The sequence below is a fragment of the Dipodomys spectabilis genome, unplaced genomic scaffold (genome assembly GCF_019054845.1).
Source record: "Dipodomys spectabilis isolate Male_0828 unplaced genomic scaffold, ASM1905484v1 ptg000046l, whole genome shotgun sequence".
In the NCBI taxonomy this organism is placed as follows: Eukaryota; Metazoa; Chordata; class Mammalia; order Rodentia; family Heteromyidae; genus Dipodomys; species Dipodomys spectabilis.
The window spans coordinates 2,450,918-2,476,980 of NW_024870723.1; the positions used below are offsets into that span (position 1 = coordinate 2,450,918).

The window sequence follows — 26,063 nt, forward strand, 5'->3', positions numbered from 1 at the left end:
AGAGTAACCATACAAATTGTCATCTCATCCATGCTGGTTTTGTCTGGGACTGTTACTTACGCTGGTAAGGACTTTAAGAAAATAATCCTAATTTATAATTCTACTAGTTACTGGGATATATGGTCACCCCCTACAAATATGGATGTAGTTTGCAATGGCAACTTCTCCTAGTGTGTCTCCATCATATTGCATGGAAGTTAAAATTTAGTTCATTGTTGGATGCAGAGTGCATACATGAATGAACAAATAAATGAAATGGCTCTTTGTCTTGTAATAATGCCTACAAGCAAACTCATAAAAGTTCTTCTCTCCCTTCTTTCCTTCTTTCTTTCCTTCCTTCTTTCTTTCCTTCCTTCTTTTTTTCCTTCCTTCCTTCTTTCCTTCCTTCCTTCCTTCCCTTTCCTTCCCTCCTTAATTCCTTCTCTCTGTTACTCCTTCCTTCCCCTCTTCCTTCATTTGGACTCATGTGGGGTGTAGGTAGGTACTGGGGCTTGAACTCAGAGCTTGGGTACTATTTCTTAGCATTTTTGCTCAAATCTAGAACTCCACCATGTGAGCTAAACCTTCACTTCCAGTTTTTCATTGGTTAACTGGAGATCAGACTGTTACAGACTTTCTTGCCCAGTCTGGCTTTGAACCTGGATCCTCAGATCTCAGGCTTCTGAGTAGCTAGGGTTACAGGGGTGAGCCCTCAGTGCCTGGCTCATTTGGAGGATTTTGCAGAGGGCCTCTCCCCCAGATATATTGTATGGAAATTATTACCGTTATTAATGTTACAGGACAGTATTAAATTGTTAATGAAGGTCTTTCAGTGGTCTGCCACACTCACTGATTAGTTTTTTGTTTTTGTTTTGGTTGTGGGGTTGAGCTCTGGGCCTCAGCTCTTCAGCTCAAGGCAAGCACTCTACCATTTGAGCCACAGCACAACTTCCGGTTTCCTGGTGATTTATTGGAGATAAGAGTCTGGGCTGCTGCCTGGGCTGGCTTTGAACCTTGATCCTCAAATCTCAGCCTCCTGAGTAGCTAGGATTACAGGCCTGAGCCACCAGCGCCCGGCTCCCTGTCTAGTTTTATTGGTTATTTTAGTGAAGTCTTATATTTATAACATCTCCCCAATCCTTTTCTGCAATCACCATTCAATTCCTCAGCCTACCATAGTAATGCCGATGGGACTGACTGTTGGGCCAAACAAGTAGTGGGGGAGCGGAGAGATTACTGATGCAGGAGCATCAGTAGTCTTAGCTACTCAGGACGGGGAGAATAAGAGGACTGTGATTTCAGGCCAGCACAGGCAAAAAGTTCTTGAGACTATAATCCCAGCCAATAAAGGTCAGGCTTAGTAGGAATTTAAATAGGAGAAATTATACTTCAGTTAGCATCATTGCATAATCCCTTCTCAAAAAGTAACTAAAGCAAAAAGGGATTGGAAGCATGGTTCAAGTGATATAGCACCTATTTAATAAGTACAAGGTCCCAAGTTCAAACCCTAGAGCCTTCCTTCCCATCTCCCCTACACACAAAGATTGGAAATATATTTGATGATGGCTTTGAAGTTAGACTACCTAGATTCCAACCCTATGCTTGACCCATTTACAAGACAGATGATATTCTGAAAAAATGTTTAATCTCTCAGCATCTCAATGTCATAAGCAGCCAGGTTTGGTGGTGCATGCCTGTAAATCAGCCCAAGTTTTCTTCTGACCATGTCAACTCCTACGAGCTTGCCTGTACCACTAGTCTTTCACTTGGACCATGGCAGGAACCTGAGAATGGCTTCTTCTGCTTTGACTCAGCCCCATAAGGTCTATTCTTTACACCGAGCTGAAAGCAGCCGCTCATTGTCAGATCACAACCCTCTTTGGCTCACACAATTCATTGGTGTGAGCAACAATGTATTTTATGCACCTTTCATAAAAGTGGAGAAACATTTAATCGCATTTGCTTGTATTTACATGCAGAAATGCAAGAAGTAGATCTAAGTAAGTTAGGAGTTGGGCACAAAGAATGCACAGAAGCAGAGAAACAAGAGTTCCTCCTCACTGGGTATCTTTTATATTGTCCTCTTGAACTTTGTGAATTCAAAGTTTACTTAAAATCAATAAAGAAAACACTTAAAAGTAAAGTCATCACAGAGAAGAAAAGCTTATGGAGACAGACTGGCAGATGTGAAGTAATGACCACCTGGACCTAACATTCTCCTTAACATGACTGAACCCCATACCAGCTTCTTCCAGTCTCTATATACCAGGCTTCCCTTTTCTTAGAGCATTTACTTTAGAAACTTGGGATGTAAATTCTTTCTCTGTCCCTTTAAGTTATAAATCTTTAAAAAGCTTCTTGCTAGTTTTATAACCCAGGAAATGGTCTCTCTCAAGGACAGGGGAGACATCCTTTTGAAAAGTAATCATCCAGGAAGACAGTGTCCCTGTCTCCCAAGCTCAGTGGGTGGAAGGGAATCTAACCTCCATGGGTGCCAATTAGCAGAAGCAGGTGTCCTAACAGCGGAGAAATACATTTGCAAAGATGTGAATAACTGTGTGTGTGTTGGACATGTCTCCCTGTTCAACCTCCCCGTCCTGTCTTCCAGTGCTTTTCCACTTGTTCTCAGCACTAAAATCCCTCCTGCCCTTGGTTCCAATAGAAGCGAGCTCAGACCTTGCTCTAGCCTTGAATAAAATCTTCTGTCTGTTCAACACTATCCACTGCAATGTTTGATTACACAATTGAGTACTGGATCAGAAAAGAAAAGAAAAAGGATAGTAGGTAAAGACAAAGAAAATGTGACTAAAGTATGTAGTGCAGTTAGCAATAATGAATCAGTATTAGTTCACTAATTGTAACAAACGTAAGATACTAATGTACTACCTTTATAATTTATCTATCTAGAACTCTTAAGACTTTAAAATATAAATAATATTATTTTATGAATGCCAGGAAGCTGCAAATGTTTTGTCAGACAGGAGAATAGAAACAAAGGAAAGGAATGAGTGAATAGAGTCATAATATTCAATATGCAAATGTTAAAATGGAACCAGCTAACTTGAAGGGATGGGCAGGCTGAGAGACATGTGGAGAATGATAGAGGGGTAACATTGATCAAGATGCATTGTACTCACAAACTGACATGTTGAGTTGAAATCCTTTTGTACAACTATTTAAAGTTAATAAAATAAACATTAATTAAAAAATAATCCTGGCTGAGTGTTGGTGGCTCACGCCTATAATACTAGCTACTCAGGAAGCTGAGATCTGAGGATCTTGGTTCAAGACTAGCTTGGGTGGGAAAGTCCATGAGATTCTTATCTCCAATTAATCATCCCCAGGAAAGCCAGAACTGGCATTGTGGCTCAAGTGGTAGAGCACTAGCCTTGAGCAAAAAAATCTCAGGGACAGCATCCAAGGCCAGAGTTCTAGCCCCAGGGATGGCAATAAATAAATAAAGTAAATAAATAAATAAATAAAAATAATAAGAATCCCATCTTAATGTGGAGGGTTCGATATTAAATGAAATAAGTCAGACACAAAAAGATAAGTACTGCATGATCTCATATGTAGGATCTAAAAGGTCAAACCCCTAAAAGAGAGAAAAATGGCAGGGATGCGGAGAAAGAGAAGGGAGGGTATTGGTTAAAGTTTCAGACAGGAGGTGTGGCAGTTAATAGTGATGTATCATGTGTTTTAAAAATTGCTTTTAGCTGGGCGTTGGTAGCTCAAGTCTGTAATCCTAGCTACGCAGGAGGCGCAGAACTACGCATCATGGCTCAAAGCCAGCTCAGACAGGAAAGGCAAGACTCTGATTTCCAATTAACCAGCTAAAAGCTAGAACTAGACATGTGGCTCAAGTGGTAGAGTGCTAAACTAAAGCAACAAAGCTTAAGACAGTACCTAACCTCTGAGTTCAAGGCCCAGGAACTACACATACATACAAAAAAAATCTTTAAAAAGGATATTTAAAATGTTTTCAATGTAAATAACATGAGAAGGATATGACATAAGATCACAGAAGTATACTTAGTTGGTTTAGTCATTCCATACATACATATGTGTGTATGTTATATACATATGGGTATATTTGTATGTATATATACACACATATATGTATGTATACATGCATACACATACTTAACTGAAATATTTAGGTCTAAGAGTTTAACATGTCAAATCTGTCTATTTGTCCAAATAAAGACACATGGTGAAGGGCAGAGAAAGGAGACTTATTATGTGGCAGCCACAGGAAGAAAGTAGTTCAGTGCATCTTCATCTGTCATCTGGAGTTCAGATATGAGCTTTATGTTAAGTAGGAAGAATTGGAGGCAGCATTGAGAAAGTTGGCACAACTACTAATAGTACTAAGAGCTTCATGCGAGTGCCTTACTCCTGTTATGCTAAGCTAGTCAAGAGGCAGAGATTTAGAGGATTGAAGTTTGTGGTCAGTCTGGGGTCTAAAAGTTCACTAGACTCATTTCCAAAATAAGTTAGTGGTATGGTTCAAGTGGTAGGGTACCAGCCAAGGAAGACAGCTGAGACAGTACAAGCCTCTTAGTTCAAGAGCCAGAGCAGCTTTAATGCACACACATATGCAGACACACACACACACACACACACACACACACACACACACACACACACACACACACACACACACACACACACACACACATATATATGCACAAACATATGGAGTAACAAGTAACAGGATCAGTCAGAGGTGACCTGATTGCTCAGTCTTGGGACTGATTAAGTGAAGTCTGGCAGCAGGTCATTGATTACTGGCAGGCTGTCTAGCCCTTCTTGGATTCCAAAACAGCTGTAAAGTAATAAAATATGAAGGCAGGGATGGCTAGTTAATTTGTGGGCTCAAGTCAGAAGTCAGTGTTTCTCAGAAAAAGCATCCCATACATGTAACCCTTCCAATATATAGTCATAATGGGCATACTGTATTGTGTATTTTCTTATATAACTATTTATTATATTACATATTTATACATAATTGTATGTGTATCTGTGACATATTCCATAGTGCCCTATAAATATACACAATTATTATTTTTGAATTAAAAATAAATGTACATGTTTATATATTAAAAATAAAATTGTGTGTGTGGGGGGTAGGGTAGAGAAAATGTATGCATTATGTTGTAGAGACCATTTGAGTCAGAAAGCCCCAGGCAATCAAAGCTGTGACATTTACCTCTGCCCACTGATGAGGCACCCCACCCATGGAATGGCATTAGATGGACTTGTATCAGACTTTCTTGGTGGTGACAGAAACTGTTCCTTGCTGGAACAAGACATCTTTGACATTCTATTTGGTTTTTTTTTTTTGGGGGGGGGGTCCAGTCGTGGGGCCTGAACTCTGGGCCTGGGTGCTGTCCCTCAGCTCTTCAGCTCAAGGCTAGCACTCTACCACTTGAGCCACAGCACCACTTCCAGCTTTTTTCTTTTTGCTTATGTGGTGCTGAGGAACCCAGGGCCTCATGCAAACAAGGCAAGCGCTCTACCACTGAGCCACCTTCCCAGCCCCTGTCTTAGACATTCTAATGGCTGGTGTCCAACCAGAGTGGATTCCTAAGTACTTAATTTCTCTCATTGGGGGAAAATTCAGCAGTTTTCTATGAGGGCCAAGGTAATAATAAAAATAAGCAAACAAACACAGACTTAGATGATAGATAGTCTATTCCCCTTTACTTCAGTGTCAAAACCTTTTTTTCCCCCTCTGAGACTTATGCTTTTGCTCATTGGCTAGCACTCTACCAACCAAACCATGCCTCCAACCCCTCCAGCACCAAACCCTTGAGTCTTATTGGGCTTGAATTCCCAGATCCTGGTACAGTAAACATTCAATAAATATTTATTGGCCAGATTACAAATCTGAAGGAGAATTTAATTGCAACTTTCAAGATCTGCCTCCCCTCCTTTGCAAACAGAGATGTAAAGGGCCTGAGTGACATCTGGACTTGTATTGGTCCTAATGTCTAAATCCAAAGAAACTACTAAGAAAAAGCTAGGGAACTGAGAAAGGAGTACTCTGGAGTTACTGGTTCTCTGAATGGCAAGAAAGACCCATTCTCTCATTGTCATTAGGTTTTCTTCCTCCTACTCTAGAAAGCTTCTAAAAGAAGCTGTAGAGGTCCTTCAAGGTCACAGTGACCTCCTAAGAGAATGGAGTGGTGGGGGCTGACTCAGAGTCACAAGGTATGCACAGAATTAAGCAGCCCTGGGAAACTCAAAAGCCTGAAGCCTTGGCTCCTGGCTTGTGCTTGCAAATTAGCTGCCCATGTAGACTATGCTGAGAATCTATGTGACATAAAAAATAAATGCTCATTTAGGACCCTTAAAGCCACCTTTGAGGTATTCCACTAGATTATCATTAATAGTAATTATTCAGTAGTGATGTTATATAAAACCCAGCCACTGCCCTTGGAGTTTTCTGTATTAATTTACATCCAATAAACCATGATCATATCTTTCATTGGAATTGCTCCTAAATACATTTCTATTCAGAGCATCACCCTGAAATGGAAATATTTCCCTAAAAATTAATTTTCTTGCTATACATGCGTAGGCTTATTAATGTGAGCTTAGAATAGACTTTTTCATTTCTCTGGAAGAATACAAAGAAAGGAAGGCTGGGAAATTTGCATCTCACAAAATCTCAAATGAGACAGAATGTGCACGACGAGACAGAATTTCTGAGTGAGTTCTACCTCCTCAGTCCTCGGGCTCATGTTAGGAAAGTGTTGATCACATTTATACCTGTCTTTACAAAGCACATAACCTCACTTTACCCCATCATCTCCACTTCCTTTCCATAATTCCCCTAAAATGTGGATACCGTTAGGGTCTCTAATTTAATGTATGTTAGTATGAAACTCAAGGTTATTAGAACATTGAAATTCTTACACAGACTGTTTTCCTCCTAGTACTGGGCTTGAACACAGTGCCTGGGTGCTGTCCCTGGTGTTTTTTCTTTGGTTTGTTTGCTTGTTTTCCTCAAGGCTGGCACTCTACCACTTGAGCCTCAGCTCCAACTTCCAACTTTTTGGTGGTTAATTGGAAGTAAGAGTCTCATGGATTTTCCTGCCTGGACTGGCTTGGAACTGTAATGCTCAAACCTCAGACTCCTGAATAGCTAGGATTACAGGCTTGAGTCACCAATGCCCAGCTTGGATATTCTGATACCTAGTACTAGACTTCTTAGGTTGATGCTTAAATAACTCTTCTTAACAGAAGGGTTAAACTTTCTGTAATAGTTTAATCTAGAAGCCCATTCTTTCATTTTCTCCTCCTTGTAATGGAGATTAAACCCACAGTCTTATGCATATTAAGTTTGTATTCTACTATTAAGCTACATCTTATTCTCTTCTTTCTCACTCTCTTTGATGCTTTTGCCAGCAGACCCTCTGTACTGTCACTTGCCGGGAAGTGCTAAAAGTTACTTTATCCTCCAGGTCTCAGTCAATGTCTCCTCCCAGACATCTTCCCCTTGGCTCCCCCAAATCAAGACTGGGCTAGGTGCCTCTTGTGAGTTCCTTAGGACTTATAGTCTTTCCATCCGGCTCACAGCACAGTGTAAAATGAGCTTGCTCTGTGAGCAGTCTGGCTGTTTTCGTCATTGTATCATCCCTAATGCTTGATACAGACCACCACATAACAGATATTCAACAAAACCTGAGCATAAGTGATCAAGCCACAGCTTCAACCTCTGACCTCAAGTACGTAACTCTGTCATCCCTTCAATTACAGTAACAAATGACTTCCAAGGTGGGATGTCTTCAGAGAGTAAGGTACCGAAGTTGCCTTGGCATAAGGCAAATTGGAGTAGAATTTCAGCACAGTGGACTCCATTAATTAAAGATGCAGAATGTTTGGCCAGGGGGTGGGCTGGCTGGTACCTTCGGAGTGTTTATTTATAACAGAGATTGCTAAGCACATTAGTGCATTAGCAGTGTAAACAAGATCATGGGGGGAATGGCAGAAGATACTTAAGAGAACAAACTGCCTGGAGTCACTTTGGAAGCACCCATTATGAACAAACAATCACTGTGCTAATTACAATTGCTCTGCTAATTACAATTACTGTGCTAATTACAATCTATCCTTATCTGTTCCATAGGTTCCCTACAGACTCTTCCTTCTGAGTGCTTAGACCAGCCTGAGTTACTGCCTGCATTTGGGTGTAATGAAACTGTGCTTCTTTAAAAATTGTCTCTGCTTCAAATGTCTCAATGATTCACACAAGCTTCCCTCTTCTAGGAAAAGTACACAGTCAGGGATTCTGAAGCCAGAACACTTAAAGCTGAAAGAGGGGAGGGTACTGTGAAAAGATGGATGTGAATGGGCCTGCTTGCTTTAGTTGATTTGGTATCTTTACAGACTAAGATGCATTGTTTTTAGGTTAGCCTGGATTACATTTGAAATATGCATAATATGTTTTTTCCCTCATGTAGTGAACCCATTTCATATATAAAAATAACAATTAATATTAAATCAGATATTTTTCTTTCTTTTTTCCAGTATAAATGGGAAAAGAGTAAGAGAGGCCAGTAATAGACACTTTAACAGAGTGAATGATCAGGAATCTGAAGCATGTCTTAACTTGGAGTGGCGTATAGAGGCTAATGAAAAAAGGATGGACACATGGAGAGAAGAATGATCCTAATACTAAATGTACATAAGTGAAAATGTAACTAGGAAATTCGGTGAACCAGTGAAAGAAGGGAGAGATGGGAGAGTTGGGAGAATGATGAAGAGAAGGAGAGACTGACAAAGATGCTTTGTACACATGGATGGACACATTAAATTAAATTCCCCTACATAATTATTTGAAGATAATAATCCGTAAGTTCTAAAGAGTGAATAATGATTCATTGGTCCAGTAGCCTTCTCAAATAAAGGACATCTTTCTTTAAAAAATTGAATACTTATTTTCTTCCCCCAGTTATATAAGTGTTGATGACATAAGATTTGGGGTTCACTGTTTAAGAAAAATGATGTTTGACTCTGACCAGTGACTGTTCCAAGTGGATTTCTCACTATGTCTCTTCTGACTTTGACCTAATGAGGCAGACTGGTCTGGCTGTCTAGGTTAAATAACTTTCTACTGCATCCATTGATGGCAACATGGGTATATAGAGGAGGTGCAGATCCGAGTCCTGACACCATGCCTGTCTCACGTAAGTACCCATTGATCTCAGAGCATCCCCATGTTCATCAGTGAGCCGGGCAGACATACACCAAATAACTTCCATTACACTGCAGCATGCTCTGGGCTCTGTCCAATTGTAGGACAAGACTGTCTATGCTCGATGTTAAAAGCTGAAATGTATTCTGTGCATTTGGTCACTCTGGAGAGGATTATGGGAAGGAGGTTCCTTTGGGACTCCATGGCTCTAGCCTTGAGATGTGATTCCTATTTTAGATAGGAAACAGAGGAGTAGCAATCCTTCTATTTGTGCATGAGAGCTTGAGAAGCAGTGGTACAGTTCATGTGTATTGAGTTCTGATTAAAGAGATGCATGGGAAATTCTTACCTTTCAATAGAGTTTTCATGTATCATTATGATAATGATATATGATTTCTGGATATTAAACAAGAATATGCTTTGAGATCATATCCACATGAATATGCTCACTCGTTACCTGGGGCCTACAAAGTGGTTTAGAGGTTGCACCTTGAATCCTGGCTCATTATTAACAGGCTATGTGATGTTAGATGTCATACCTAACCTCTCTGATTCGTTTTCTCAGTGGGGATTAGGGAGATTTTTTGGGATGGAGATGTAGCTCAGTGATAAGTACTTTCCTAGCATTTATAAACCATTCAATATTGAGCACCACAAAAAAGAAAAAATGTAGGTTAATCAACTTGTTTTATTTATGTGGTCATGAGCAAAATACCTTTCTATATCCTTCATAGACAGATGTTGAAAAGAATAGAAAAAAATAGTTTCACAATATCAATCATGTTTAACAGCATCAGAAAATAAACCGGAGCCTATGATGAGGTAATAACAGGGGAAGGAGATTGGGAAAGATAGACAGTGAGAAAGACGGATGCAGAGCAAGACTGACAGAACATGTCAGAGCGATTATGATGTATGGCCCAGCCAGGCTTACTGGCCCAACTTCATTCTGTTCAGATGGGTTTCCTAGTCATTAAATATTTTTAATGTCCTGATAGAGGAGAGTGGGTAACATACCATGGGAACTTCTGAATCCAGGCCCAAGTCCATTATTCAGTAAATTTGATCATCTAAGTCCCACATACTTAAATGAGAGAGCTATTTCACTTCAGACAATTGAGAAAGAAACAAAGTAGGTGGAGGCACTTAGCCTCTGCCCTTTCTTCACTGCTAGCTGAGCTGATTTCCACAAATACCAAGTTGACGATTGTGCTTCTGACCCTACACTGGCACCTCCTGCCTACATTGTGTTAATGTAGTGCTTGCAGGAAGTTGAAAGGATGACCCTAGCTCCAGATCAGAGATGGATCTTGAGATAATACATACAAACAAACAAACATCCACTAACTGGATGATTCTGGACTGGTGTAGGACTGGGGAGGGGGTTGAAGATGCAGTGGAAGGTAGAGGAAGTGATATTTACTGACAGCCTGCTGTGTGCTAGAGTCTTTGCATATTAGATTGTTAAATCCTTGTCACAACCCTGTAAGGCTATTTTGAAATAAAATCCCACCTTAGAATTGAAGATCTTAGGGTTCATAGTAATTAAGAGATTTGATCGAAGAAAATACAGACACGGGATTTAGACCCTGTTAGTTTTCCTCTTTATCTATCACTCAGAAGTAAAATGGAACTCCTACAGCATCATGTGCCTGAAGGTGACTTTTCCCTAAGATTCCCCCTTTGTGGAACCTTTGCCAACCTTTTGTAGTGTCTCCTTTGGTCTGCTGAGAACAAATATAGGATAACTACCAATATTATTTGATTATAACAATCCCAGGAAGCTGGTATTTTTATTATAATTATTCTTAATTTACAGATGGAGAAACTAAGGCTTACTTAAATACAGTGCCTATGATCATATAGTTGAAAACAGAAAGCTAAGATTTGGACTGTAGAGCTTAACGCAAATCAGATAATCCCCCAAATTTTGGATTATGTAAACTACCTAGAAACATGGACATTCTCTTTTGCAAGCTTCTTAGCTGGGAGAAAATGGTAGGTTTTTGGTGCAGTCCAGGCTTTTCTTATGATCAGGTAAGTAGAAAGCCCTGGTCAGAGGTGAGGGGAATTAAATAAAAAAGCATAGACATTTGTCTGAGATTTGTACCAATGTTCTTACATAACAGGCAATTGGAAGGGGAAAGGGACAAAGGTGTTACAGCAGGATATAACAGAAACAGCTTAGCTTCAACCTCTTTGTTGAAGAGGAGAGGAGCTAGGTAGATCAAAGAAACAGGGAGATGCTACATAAAGTGTTTAGAGATTTAATTATACAAGATAGATTCTAGAAGTCTACTATACAACATAGTGTCTACAAACATCAATACAGCCCAGAATACTTAAATATTTTAAGTTTCCTTAAAATATGCCACCAAAATCTATGAATAAAGGGAAGGCTATTTTGACAGATATTGGATATTGTTGGTGATAATGGTGTTTAAATGATACATGCTAATCTCCTAACTAGTTGAATTATATCTATCAAGTATCTACAACTTTTGGAATTGTCAATGTCATTTTGCAAATGTCAATGACACCTCACTGAAAAGGTTTCAAAAACAAAAAAAGAAAACAGAAATGAAAAAAAAAAAATCAGCTTTCTGATTTCTGAAAACTATGATATAGCCAAATTGCCTTGGCTCCTCCTAGAAGGGAGTTGTGAGGCTTGAGTTTCCTTCTATCTCTAAATTAGGAATACTTTTAATAACTATACCATCTTCCTGGTGGTTATGACAATTAAATGGGATTGGTACCTGTTTCATAACAAAGAAGTCCCAGGAACCACAGAAAGCTGGCAAGTCCATGAAGAAAAAGGAGCCTCTGTTACAAACCCAAATCTCATGTCTGCAGTTTCCTACAACGGGCTTGAAAGAAGCACATTAAGATGCTTATTCTATCACTTTAGATTTCCAAGAACCTAAATGACCAAAGTATGACCTGACCGTTTGTGCGAGGCCTGGAACATCATCAATACAGCAACACGATCACCTCAAAAGCCACTCACCTTATGAAGTTGTTTGTTCCCAAGCCACAAATGAAGGCAGATGGACATATATTCATTCCTTTATGTAGAGCCAAGTCATAAATGACAATTTCGTATTCAGCATTGGAAGGATCAAATGGGCAAACAAATGATGGAGTATAAGACAACACATAAAAATACACACATGGTAAAAGGGGAGGGGAGGAATAAGGAAAAAGGGGAGAAGAAAGTGAAAGCAAGGTCTGGAAATAGCATGTACATTTCACCAGCTCTTAAGAAAGCACAGAGGCCTGCACAGATTTTGCTGGACCACTTAATCAGATCTGACTCAGTCTCCTCAGATGGGGAACAAGGAGGTGTCAGTAACAGAGACCAGCTTTCCTTGAATTCTTAAAGAGAGCCCTTCTGTCACGCCAAGCGTGGGTGGTGGGTGCAGAATTCTGACAACCCACATCTCACCCAAAACTGTCCTCTTCCACTGTGTAATATGCATATCTGACAAGCCCTGGAAAGTGTCTTTCTAACAAGTCTCTGATGAGTATCTCATGTCCTTGAGAGGTCATCCTTTCAGGCCTATGATCAAATACCTGCCACAATTGCATAATCTATCACTATAATTCACTCAGCCTCACTTCTTTTCCTTTTTAGTCTTTTGTCAGTCATGGGGCTTGAACGCAGTGTCCCTGAGATCCGTTGTTCAAGGCTAGCACTCTCCCATGTTGAGAAACAGCTCTACTTTTTTGTTTGCTTGTTTTTGCTGGTCCTGTGGCATTGTACCTGAGCCTCTCTGTGCCTAAGGCTAGTGCTCTACTACTTGAGCCACAGCATCATTTCCAGATTTTTCCATGTAGTTTACTGGAGGTAAGAGTCTCATGGACTTCCCTGCCCAAGCTGTTTTCAAACCGCGATCCTTAGATCTCAGCTTCCTGAATAGCTAGAAGTAGAGGTATCAGCCACCGGTGCCCAGGTTTTATTTTTTTTCTTTTCAGTGAATTTTATTGTCTTTATAGTTTTTATGCATCAGACATGAGAGAGGCATGGATTATCTGTTCCATCTCAAGATCTCTCACTCATTGAAGGCTAGGCCTGGAGCTGGTGGATTTTGGTCCAAGTTTCAACCCTCATTCATAAACAACCTCTCCTGGATGCTATTTTCAAGACTCTGGACTCAATAATAGATCTTGACTGATGCTTATCTAAATCCCCTGAATCTATCATTGCAGTTGACCTTTCTTCCACATAGGAATAAAGTAGGATGGAGAAAAGAGGGAGGGGGAGTAAAAATATAAATAAACAAGCAGGCTTCAAATACCAAGACACCTTATGAGTTTATCTCACTTGAGCAATCTGTTTATTCTTTCACCAATTAAGAGCTAAATGAAGGAAATTCTAATAGCAATCCTGCATGGGTCATTAAGAACAACACTGTGAACTGAAAAGAATTAGTTCAGAAAACCTGATATCCCTTCCTGGGTTTAGGGGCAATTCAGATGTGAGATCATTGGCTCTTCGCATTTTCATAGCACTTGACATTTTACCAAAGGCCTTAATATCCATTCATGTCCATTTGAACCTCATTCTTCATCTCTCTCAGCACTCTCCAGTCTCTTAAAGAAGTCCTTAGCTCCTCCCAGAAAATTAACTATACTTGGACTTTTTTGAACTCAATGTCCTTAATCTATCACTTCAGGTCTCTTCTTGGACCCTTTCATCCTTCACATCATCCCCACGCCTTCATCCTTTGACACCTAGCTCCTGATTTCTGTAGTCCTTTTATAAGCTTTCTATCTATTTTGAATTCTTTCTATGTTGGTCTTCCCTGCTTCCCCCATCCACCATTGTGTTTAGTGTCTGCCATCTTTGTTTCTCTCTCCTTGTTTCTCCATGTTTCTTTAATGTCTCTTGGCACTCTGTCCTGTCTCTGTCTATCTATATGTTTCTCTGTGTGCATGAGGTTTGCTACTCACACAGGGTACACGACCCCTAATCATCTCTAATGGTGCATCCTTTAGAAATAAGTGGATCCAACATGCATCTGCTTGAAGAAGTTGCCTCTCATTGGCGCTTTTGTCTAAAAATGTTCTCCTTAGTTGGGAGTTTGGCATCTTCCCCATAGCACCTGGCTTCTACCTCTTTACTGGAAGCAAGATGGAACACATGGCTGTCTTTACCACATGCTAATATGAGATAAGAAGAAGTTGCATGCATTTGTTAGTGCAGATCTGGAAACAAGAAGATCTATGATCTGGCAGTCAGATGCTCTTAACTTTTGGACCCAGAGAAGTTCTAAATCATTATGAGCACTAGGAGAGATAGATCTTGCCTAAACCTCAGTTTCTCCAATCTCCTCCAAATAATAAAAGGCTAGGCATGAATTAGTTAATCTTTAAGCACTTTGTTTAGTTGAAGATTTTAAATTTTGAAGCAGAAACTCAGGTTGCTCTTTCAGAGAGTTTCATGAGGAGACATGGAAACACAGAAATTTCTAGCTACATGTGGTCATCTGGAGAGGGCACGAGAGGACCGCAAAGCAGGATATCACTGTCACATGAACATTCATTAGTCGATAAGAGATTCCAAGGCCAGGAAGTTGTGATAAAATGTGGCATATGGCAGGATGGCTGGTGGCAGTGCCTGCTGGCTACTCTCGAGGGCTGGACCAGAGAGTACTTGGAAGAGGAAAGGAAGGAAGGAAGGAAGGAGGAGGAGGAGGAGGAGGAGGGGGTGGTGAGAAATGACAACTGCTTTTGATGATGAAAAATCTCACAGGCCTTCTGGAATGTGGAGGACAAAGTTGCTTTAGATTTTCCAGTCCTGTCTGGGGCTCAGGAGGAAAGACTTGAAAAAACCCATCCACTCAGATTCATCCAAAGTAGCTTGCCTTCTCACAGTGAAAACTGACTTATCTTGTGACCCCCACCCCCACCCCCAAGAGGGTACACAGTCTGGAGATAGAAATAGTTGCAAAGAATAGTTTAACCAAAGACAAATATGAGAAAGGTTGAATAGAATACATTACTCTGCTATAGTAGTGGTTTGGGTAACACCGCAAATGTTGATGTGGTTATTAGCAGTTTGCTTCTTTTATGTCCCCTGTGCCCATCTATGAGCAGATAGAGCAGACACAGGACCTGGCTATTGAAAAACAACCCAAAGTTGGGGGTTTGAGAAGAATGAGCAGAAAGCTTTGGGCAGAATGTTGACTTCTGATGAGGATAAAATTCCAAGTGATCCTGGACACTCCCAGATCAAGGTTTGGGTTACACAATCTTCCAATCAGCCAGTTGGTAGTGGGAAGTTAGGGGGCTGGTCCAGCCCAGCAGTGCATTGCTTTGTGATCACTTTCCTACCCCAAAGGCAACATGAGAGCCCAGGCATCCATGCAGTCCCTTCAGTAGTTAGCATCTCAGTACCTATGTGGGTCCTCCCTTGGAAAGAAGCTCATCTTTACAAAGTAGAGTGGAAAGTAATATGTTTGATCATTTCTCTCATGCCAGCTAATGACTGCTGCGAGAAATCAATCTACATCAAACATGCAAAGTGCCTGGCACCTGATTTAAAAATATATAATACCTCCTGTTCACAAGGAGGTGGTGAAATGATGCTTGATGTGGTTGGGGCTGAGATTTGAAGGCTGGTGTGTCTGGAGGTCTGCTTTACTCTCTTCCCTTCTGTCTATATGCCTTGGCCTTTGGTCACTCCTTCACGGACAGAAGCTGTTTCCCAAGAGGCACCATTCTTAGCAATTACTTCATACTCCAAGAGGTCCTCAAGCTTTGTCCTCCGAGAAGTCCTTTAGGCTTCCTTCTAATTCCTTTCAAAAGCCTTCACATGATAAATCTTTGGGAAAAATGGGTATTCCTTAGAATATTGCCTTGCAAATTAAATTTTGCTATTATTTTTCAATTGTGCGTGTCATCTTTCGTGCTTGTAAATTCTTTCCTCAAAGCGAAGTGATCATTTATTTGTTTTTTTTCCTCTGAATTACAAGCAGCATTATTCTATCCATCATGATGCTTGAGACATGTTCATAGAGCATTAAAATGATAGGAAACAAGCCCTGCAGAATCACATCCTTGAGTAATAGTTTAGCTACTGAACATTTCTCCCAGAGATTTTCCAGCATAGTTGTGTTCAGCCTCAGTGTGAGCATTTGAGTAGTAGGAAGAACCTTATGCTGAATGTTAGAGAATCGTCTTTGCCAGTAAACTATTAAATGGTAAGCAGGCTACTTTATCACCCTGGAATTCTCTCCTAAACTTTCCATTTGTTAGCAACTGCTCACTGGACCTTAGAACTTTCTTCCCAGTTCCCTTTTCTTGCCAATATTAATTCGGGACCATTAGCTGAAACCACCAATATGCTCATGTGGCATCCACAATAGATACCTACTTGACATCCCCAGTCCACTCTCTTCTGTGTATGCTACTTCCTGCACAGCTTCCATGAGTTTGCAAACTGCAAAGCAATCGTTGCCTAAGCTCTTCTTACACGATCTAAGAGTTCTCTCAGGGTTGTTAGAATGAAGACTTGTCCTGCAAGAGCCCCTCCTCTGTTTAATCTTTTCTGTGGCTCACTCTTAGTTAATCTACCAGGTATTGGCTAAGTAACACTTCATCCGAACAACCAATAGAGTATCACTACTGCTATATAATCCAAAGAAGCACTCTTGTGCCTTTGCTCAAACTATATTGAACTCCATTGTTAATTGCTTTCCGGAGAGCCTCTATCACTACTTTATTAGACTAATGGATAAAATTTCCCCTCTCAGCTATGTCTTAGTGCCAGGGCATCTGGGGTCATTTGTATCTCATTTTCAATTGTATCCTCAAAAATGAGCCTGGTTCCTGGGGCACAGGACATGGTCAGAGGACATGTAGTCACAAGGATAAATTCATATTTTTGAATTCATATTTTATTCCTTTCTCTAACATGGCAGATAGGGGTTGGGGAATTGAATTAAAAGATAACAGCAAGGCACTAGAGTTAGACTTACATGTGAATCGGGACCCTGCCTGTCACAGCCCGGTGAAGTCGAGAACGTCAATCTCTCTGCTATTGACTGCTCACCTGAGAAGTGGAGACTGGTTTTTCTCAAACGTGTTGAATAAAGAAGCTAAGACAGCTCTATCCATTTCTAAAGAGAAGTCTTTAGGAAGTTACTTTAAAGTTCTGTTTCTCATCTGTGGAAAGGGGATGATAATAGTTCCTATTTCTCTATATTGTTGTGAGGATTACACAAGCAAGTGTTCATAATGCAGTAAATACCCTAGGCACTACTGAATTGATGTCAGAAGCCTTTGCTAACACTTTGCAGTGTTTGCAGTAATGATTTGCTTGTCATAGGGAAAAATTTAAGAGCCAGTAACCACACTGTCTATCTGATTACAATGAACACCACTCTTAATGAAGGGGTGGGGATAATGATAATAATGATGACTATGGTAGTGATTTGTTATTACTTCTAGCTTTTCTTTTTCTAACACATGACCTTCAATGATAAGAGTAACTGTAAATTACCTAATCCTTTTTTATTAAAAAAAAACTGCTAGAAATGATAGCCTTTTGTTTTTAGAGAATTCATTTGTTAGACATGGAACAAGCCTTCTCTCAATCCAACGAATCCTCAGATTTTGAAGCATGAATAAATTCCATCCAAGCTCTCTCTTCTCCAGGAAGAATGGTTTCTAGTTTCTTAAGTTGTCTGGGGAAGCATTTATCATTGATCTATAGGTCTAAATTTTGGGTAATCCAACCAAACTAAGCTGTCCTCTCTCTCTCTCTCTCTCTCTCTCTCTCTCTCTCATTTGATTAACATTCCTTCTCATCTTGTAGTTTCCCATGTACCAATGTATCATGAACAGAGGAAAAGGTCTCTGACATATTTTTGGAAAAGCAACATCTGAGCAGCTCTACTGAGATCTGACGTGTGTGTGTGTGTGTGTGTGTGTGTGTGTGTGTGTGTGTGTGTGTGTGTGTGTGTAAGCGAGCACGCACGTGCACACGTGCACATGAAGATAGAGAGGAAGGGGGTGGCTTGTAAGTGTTTGTAAGTGTTCAAAAATGTTAATATCATGTATTTCTGAGTGACATGATTTTCATTTTCTACTTCATTAAGTGTCTCTATTTTTGAACTGCCCACATAGCATCTATAGGATATCTATTTTTAATAGACTAAAAGATTAATTAATTAAACAAATTCCATTAACTGTACTTACAGGAGGACCTAAGATTGAATTTCGAATATGTGAATAGAGTTAGAAAAATGGGAGTGTGGGACAGAGATGTTGGAGGTCAGAGAAAAGATGTCTTCTAGGATGAATGCTGACGACTTCTGGCCCTTTGTGGGTATGCCTCACTGAGTCTAGCCAGGGATGGTGAGGTGCATATCTGCACCCCACTCTGTCTATGGCTTCCCTCCTCCCACCCAATCTGGATTCTGACTGGGAATGTGCAAATGTCTGCCCCATTACCTGAAGGTCATCTGGAACACTTGTCCTTGGTTCACATGCTGGGTCCGGTTGTTGTAACCATGTAGCATCTCTCCAAAGAGTGTGTCGTTGAATTTAGAGTCGGGTTTGAGACACTTGGGGCCTTCACAAACATCTGAGAGCATTAGGCAGGATTTCCCATCTGGAGCCAGCTTGTACTCCTCCACACAGCTGCATGAGGAAACACAACTGGGAGTTAGCTCTACACTTCGGATGGCCCCACCGGAGGTGACCTAAAACCACGGTCTCCTTTGCTTAAAAACAGGTCAGAGTTTAGAAACAGAGGCAGCTATTCTGGTTGGAATGTATCTAGGGCACAGGTGTCTGGAGAAAAGCACATTAATCGTGCAAATTGGTAAATCCAGGGAAAGTCATTTGTGACATTTTGAGGCAGTCAGGGAGGAGACTGGTGTGTGCATCCACGCACAAAGCAAATTTAAAAACGGATTTCCATGAACACACAGACTTAGAAAAGCATGACAGGCCAATTCATGGGGAATTATCAACTAGTTTCTCGAATAAGAATCTATTCCCAGTGTATCTGTCAACTGAGGTTGCACACTGTAGCAAATACAAGTTTGCTATTGCCCTTGTAACTCGGAGGTGACCTTTTCAGGACCATGGACAGTGCACACAGCATCTGCCAAGACTTCTGTTTAATCATCAATGTTAGCAGCCTCTGTTGGGGCTTTCATGAGGTTCCTGAGAGCCAGCCAGACCCTTGTTATCCTTTAGAAGCAGGAATAGAAAAAGATGTGGACCAGATAAGCTCTGAATTTGGAATCTAGAAAGAAGGGAGGGAGTGAAGGTGCAAAGGATGGAAGGGAGGACTGAAGGAAGGGATAGGGACAAAGGAAGGAAAGGAGCAAGGAATGGAGGGAGGGAAGCAAGGAAGGAGGAAGGAAGGGAATAAGACATGGAGAGATGGAAGAAGGAAGGACAAAAGAAAGGAAGAAAAGAAAAGGCATAAGGAAGAAAGGAAAGAAGGGAGGGACAGAGGGGAGAAGGGAAGGGAGAATGGAGGAGGGAAGGGAAGTAAGAAGGGCAAGAAAGTGGGAGGAAGGAAAAGAGGAAGGGAGGGAAGTGTAAGACCCTAGGGAAGGGGTGGGGTGAGGAAAGAGAAGCAGAGGTCCCTGCAGATGAGCGATCAATTCAGAAGCAGAGCTGTACCGATGCCATTTTACCTTCTTGTGGCCCATGTGGACCTGAGCAAGTCCCTTCACATATTTGTTCCCCAATTTTCTCAAATGTGAAACAGGGCAGACCTTCCCATCTTACTGTAATTCATCAAGATGCCATGACATCCCATCATGTATTGACTACAAATAAAGGACTAACCATGTGCATAACAAACACAATCATAGTTCTCAGTGGCAATGGGGATGTTTCTATTCATTGGGCAAGTTCCCCCCACTAGATAACTTCATATTTATTTATATATTTATTTTCTAACCATGAAAAAATGCAACATCATGATCCCTTCTGTGCACTTATGCAGAATGAGAATCCAAACACTCAGCCTATCTCTGTGAGGGGGAAAGTTGGCATTCAAATTCAAGTCTATTGAATAGCCCAGTATTTTTTTTTTTCCTCTTGTCTCCTCTAACTTCAATGGCTTCTATTTTACAGGACATGACCCAGGTTGGATTGTTAAAGTTGAGAGAGCAGTGAAGCAGACACTCTCGCATTTGCATTTCTTCACAGGGTAGGGTGAGATCCATCAGGATTGATGGTAAAGAGACTAAGGAACCCCGGGGGACAAGGCAGAGGCTCTGTGAGGTGATTTGGAAAGAAAATACATCCAGGTTGCTGGAACAAACATCTGATGGATACTACACACAAAGACAAATGAGAAGCAGAAAATAGACAAGCTGAACCTAAGATCTGACCCAAGATCACTCTAGTAAAAAGGCAGAAACTTCTCATGCATGAAGCCAAGTTGTCACTCTTTCCCAGCTGCCCCCTGTGACTAGTGGAATGTGTTGATGCACTGATTTTCTTACTAATGTTCACAAGTTCCTCCTCAAAAAACAGAGAAAAATTGCCCAGAAAGGGGACTGGTGAGTTCTTGGTAAAAATCTATTTCCCCTTTCTTTTTCTTTTTCTTTTTTTAATTTAATTTTATTTTATTTGAGAACATACTGTACAGAGGGGTTACAATTACATGGGCAGGATAACGCATACATTTCTTACCAAGCATTGCAGCCTCCTCCTTTGTTTACCCTTCACCTCCCTTCCCAGCCTCCCCCCTCCCCCCCCACCCAATCATACCCCCCCCCCCCACACCGACATTGTAAAGTTGGTTTTGACATGACATTTTGTACTTCTCATTGTTGCAACAGGTCCACCTGAATCCTTAAACGACTTGTTTGCCCCCTTCTCCTCCACATGTTATACTGACATCAAATATAGTGAAAGCGGGGGTTACACTGTGGGGGAGGTATTTCCCCTTTATTTTTCTATATGTACTCTTTTTTTTTTTTTTTTTTTTTGCCAGTCCTGGGGCTTGAACTCAGGGCCTGGGAACTGTCCCTGAGCTTCTTTTGCTCAAGGCTAGTGTTCTACCACTTGAGCCACAGCACTACTTCTGGCCTTTTCAGTTTATGTGGTACTGAGGAATTGAACCCAGGACTTCATGCACACTAAGCAAGCACTCTATCACTAAGCCACATTCCCAGCCCCTACTCTCCCCTTTATTTACATCGGTTAAATATAAGTAACTTCACCTTAGTATAGTTGTTATGCATGTAATTTGAATGCCTAGGAAAAGTGGGGTAAATGTTCCATAACATCTGATTTCATCCATGGATCCATATATATCTCATGGAGGTTCCCAGTACATAAGAAGAAATGGTTTAATTGATAGACTGTTAAAATTCTCTCTCTTTCTCTCCCTCCCTCTCCCTCCATATGCTCACATGCCTATGCACCTAGGAATAAACATATTATTGTTTTAAATTAGTAGGCATTATCGAAGTCTATAGAGTAAAATGTGGAAGGTCTTCATTTCCTACTCCATATGTCTTATCTTAGTGGTAATCACTATTATCTACAACCTATTCCTCTAAGGTAATCTTCCACACATTTAAATGTCCATTATATGCATACATTATATAAGATACACTATATATGTATGTCTATTTTAATATATAATAAACTCATTAGTATAAGTGAACTGTACATTGTTACAATATATACACTTGCTCCTAACTCTTTCTTGGATATGTTTTTTAAGTTACTAGCAGATTTATCATTTAAAATGCTCCTTTGACATTATACAGTATAAATGCACAGTATTGCTTTTAGCTGATTTTTATTGATGGGCACTTTGGCTGTTAGAGCCGTTTGTTATTACACACATCGTCATAATAAGGATCTTTGTACATATATCACTGTGCACTCTGTGAGTATGTACTCTGATGGATTCTTACAAGAGAAATTGCTGGGTCAATGTTTTATGAATTTAACATTTTTGATAAATCTACTAAATAGCCGTCCATAGAGGCTCTACCTGTTTACCATCCCATCACTGATGAATGAGAAAGTGAGAGTCTTGATTTTTCTACATCATTCATGATCATTATTGTCATGCTATGATAGGAAAAATAATTCATTCTTTTTGGACTTGCATTCTTTAGTTACTGGTGAAGTCCAACATAGTTTCATGTTATGGGTATTTGTATTTCTCCTTTTAGCAATTGTTCTAATGTTTTGGCCATTTTCCTGCTATGATATGTCTATTTGTCTTTTTTCTCATTGGCTTGTGTATGCTCTGCATATTTTCTGCATAGCTATTCTTACCCTTCTATATATACTGACATTTTCTTCAAGTCTGGGCTTATACTGTAATTTTGCTTTTGATGTCTGATTACCTCTACATTCTTGTTCTTTATTGTTTCCAAATTTTGTGAAATGTTCAGGAAGCCAAGAGATGGTAAAAATATTTTTCTATATGTTGTTCTAGCACTGCTATAAATTTGTCATCTTCACATATTTAATATCAGTGGATTTTTGTGTATTGTAGCAGTGGTGATTTTGAAAATTATTTTAAAAGCATAGACAATTTCCTGGAGGGTCTATCTGTTCACTAAATTACTTGAAATGGCTTTTTGTCCAATATTACATTCTAATGTACAATATGTATACACCATTTGGATTTCCTATTTAATCATTTATGGATTTTTGCAACAACTCCACATTAATTAGTATATAGTTTTATGGACTGCTGGTTACTTTTCCTCATTTCCCCTTTCAGATGACTTTAAGAATCAGTTTGTCAAAGTTCATGTCAAACTCTAGTCGGTAACACTGAACTGAGTTTGAGTGGCAAACACATTGAAATTGAGGTAAGACTTTACATTAAAAAAAATTAACAACTCTGTATTGAGAGACAGTTCTCTGCTAGGAAAGGTAGATTGCAAGCCCTGGAATTCCCCACCTTCTGTCCTTGTCCTGAATGGACTGGACTACGTGTGAACTACATGTTTAAGAGTCACTTGCAGCTGGGTGGAAGGACCATATGACTGCATGTGGACACAGAGTAACTGTGGCCATAAGCTTTTCAGAGTGTCTTGTGCCCCTCAAGGCCTGCTGAAGACCACCAGTTCCTGCTGAATACCAAAGGATGCACACCTCAATCATCATGGATCCCATAGAAACACAGAATTAGCTTCTTTGTGTGTGAATGTTTCTAGCTTAAAAAGCTCAGGGACAGCATCCAAGCCCTGAATTCAAGGCCCAGGACTGGCACAAACAAAAGTGATCCATAGGGGAAAAAAAAGATGATTATTCTATAATCCTGGTACCTAAGCTGGGCAACCATGGGCTCCTGCATTGGAAACACTCTGGTCAGGAGAACTCATTAATTTTTTTTTAAATGAAGGGATGCAAAATCATCTAAGGAACATCAGTAATAGCATTCTCAAATCGCTAGTAACCAGCTGGAAATACAAGAGAAAGCTTACCTCTCATCCTAAGCTATTTGTAGTCTCCTAATTTAGAAATAGAGTGTTTTTTTTTCTTTTTTCTTTTGTCGGTCATGGGGCTTGAACTCTGGGCTTGGGCGCTGTCCCTGTGCTCTTCAGCTCAAGGTGAGCTAGAAATAGAGTTTTGTACCTTCACTCACCAGACATTTTTTCAAAACAAGCACTGAGATTTTAGATTTTTTTTTTCCTTTTGGTCACAAAAGTCTTGCATATATTTTATAAGGCTGACTCATGGACATTTGTAAGACATTCTGTGTGAGGTTAAGTATATGTTTTGGATCCATGATAAGAAAGTCTAAATCCTAATTCTATCATATATCTATATCTATATATGTGTATATCTATATATCTCTCTCTCTATATATATGTCTTAAACTCACATTGAAGATCTCGCTGCTGAGAATTCTTCTGTATATATGACCTGATTTGCTCAGTATAACCTGTAGTAGGTAAAACTAACAGTTCCCTCAATATCCACATCCTAGCCAAGTGCTGGTGGCTTACACCTGTAATCTTAGCTACTTAGGAAGCTGAGTTCTCAGACTGTGGGTCAAAGCCAGCCTGGGCAGGAAAGTCTGTGAAACTCTTTTTTTTTTTTTTGTCGGTCATGGGGCTTGAACTCTGGGCTTGGGCGCTGTCCCTGTGCTCTTCAGCTCAAGGCGAGCACTCTACCACTTGAGCTACAGTGCCACTTCCAGTTTTCTAGTGGTTTATTGGAGATAGGAGTCTCACAGTCTTTCTTGCCTGGGCTGGCTTTGAACCGCGATCCTCAGATCTCAGCCTCCTGAGTAGCTAGGATTACAGGCATGAGCCACCAGTGCCCGGCTGTGAAACTCTTATCTCCAATTACCACCAAAAAACCAGTCATGTGGCACTGTGGCTCAAAGTGGTAGAGCTCTAGCCTTGAGCAAAAGAGCTCAGAGACAGCTCCTGGGCCCCAAGTTCAATCCCCATGACTGTAATTATGGTTTAGATAAACGTTCCCCACCAAAAAAGGACCTGTTAAAGGCCTGGTCAAACTATTGGGAAGTAGTGGGACCTTTAAGGGCTGAATCCTACAGTAAGAAAGTTAGATCACTAGAGGTATGCCCTTGAAGTGGGACATTGGGACCCTGACTCCTTCTTCTCTATTTGCCTCTTGGCCATCATGTGCTGGGCCGCCTCCCCTCATCATATTTTGTGCGTATGTACTTTGCTATCACAGGCACAGAGCAAGAGGATCAAGAGACCAATCACTGAAAAGCTGGAAATCATCATGAGACAAAACCAGCCTTCCTCCTCCAGTTGATTTATCTCAGTTATTTTCTTACAGCAAAGGGAAGCTAACTAACATATTTGTGAATGTAGTATCTGTCATGGCAAAACAGACTTTTGTTGAGGTGATTAAATGAAGGATCTTGAGATGGAAAGGGCATCATGGGATTATATAGGAGGGCCCAATGCAATCACAAGTATGCTTATCAGAAAGGTACAGGAGAATCAGGGCATGAAGTATTGTTTCTGGCCATTGGAAAAAGAAACAGGTCTTCTCTTACAGTCTCCTAGATAAGTGGAACAGTTCCTCCTCCTCCTCCTCCTCCCTCTCCCCTCCCCTTCCCCCTCCCCCTCCCCTTCCCCCTCCTCCTCCTCCTCCTCCCCTTCCTCCTCCTCCCCTTCCTCCTCCTCCCCTTCCTCCTCCTCCTTCTTCTTTTTTTTTTGTCTATCATGAGGCTTGAACTCTGGGCCTGGGTGCTGTCCCTGAGTTCTTCAGCTCAAGGCAAGCACTCTACCACTTGACCCACAGCACCCCTTCTGGTTTTCTGGTGGTTAACTGAAGATAAGCATCTCAAGGACTTGCATGGGCTGGCTTTGAACATCTACCCTCAGATCTCAGCCTCCTGAGTACCTAGGTGCCCGGCTAGATGAGTGGAATTCTGACCTTCAAGATCTAAGATAGGTCATGGGTGTTATTTTAAGCCACCAAGCTTGGGAGGAGTTTTTTAAAGAAGAAAAAGGGAGTTCACAACTCTCAGATGGTGAGGGGAGAGTGTTGTGATTGGCATTGTCAGAACAGAAAACAAAAGTTAGAGAGGAAAGTGGCTAGTCAACTGAGCTTTGAATTGAATCCAAAAATTCATATGTCAAGGTTTATCTGAGCATGGGTGAATGCAAGTACGTATCCAAGACTTTAACCATATTGCAACTGTAGGTTCATGTTGATTTTCTTTTGCTTCAGGGTAGAAAAGGATTATATTCTGGCATGAAAGGAAGGAGGGAGAGAAAAATGACATGGGGTATGCTTAAGTATGACCCTTAAGGACATGGGAGAAATAAACAGGGACTTAGAAAGGCAAATAATCCTTTGAGTTTTGAATTACGAGTACTTCTGTCCCCCAAGGCACTTTGGGGCACAGGAAGATTTATGTGAAGGTTTGTTT

The 26,063-nt window shown here is 40.6% G+C and overlaps 1 protein-coding gene across 1 annotated transcript in view; it reads right to left on the bottom strand.

Annotated features, from left to right (window-relative positions):
• Astn2 (astrotactin 2) overlaps positions 1 to 26,063 on the bottom strand; it is an 887,273-nt gene that overhangs the window by 305,842 nt on the left and 555,368 nt on the right. The window contains exon 13 of the mRNA XM_042678724.1: positions 18,644 to 18,832. Within this exon, the coding sequence (XP_042534658.1) occupies positions 18,644 to 18,832 (189 nt within the window). The remainder of the gene's footprint in view (positions 1 to 18,643; positions 18,833 to 26,063) is intronic.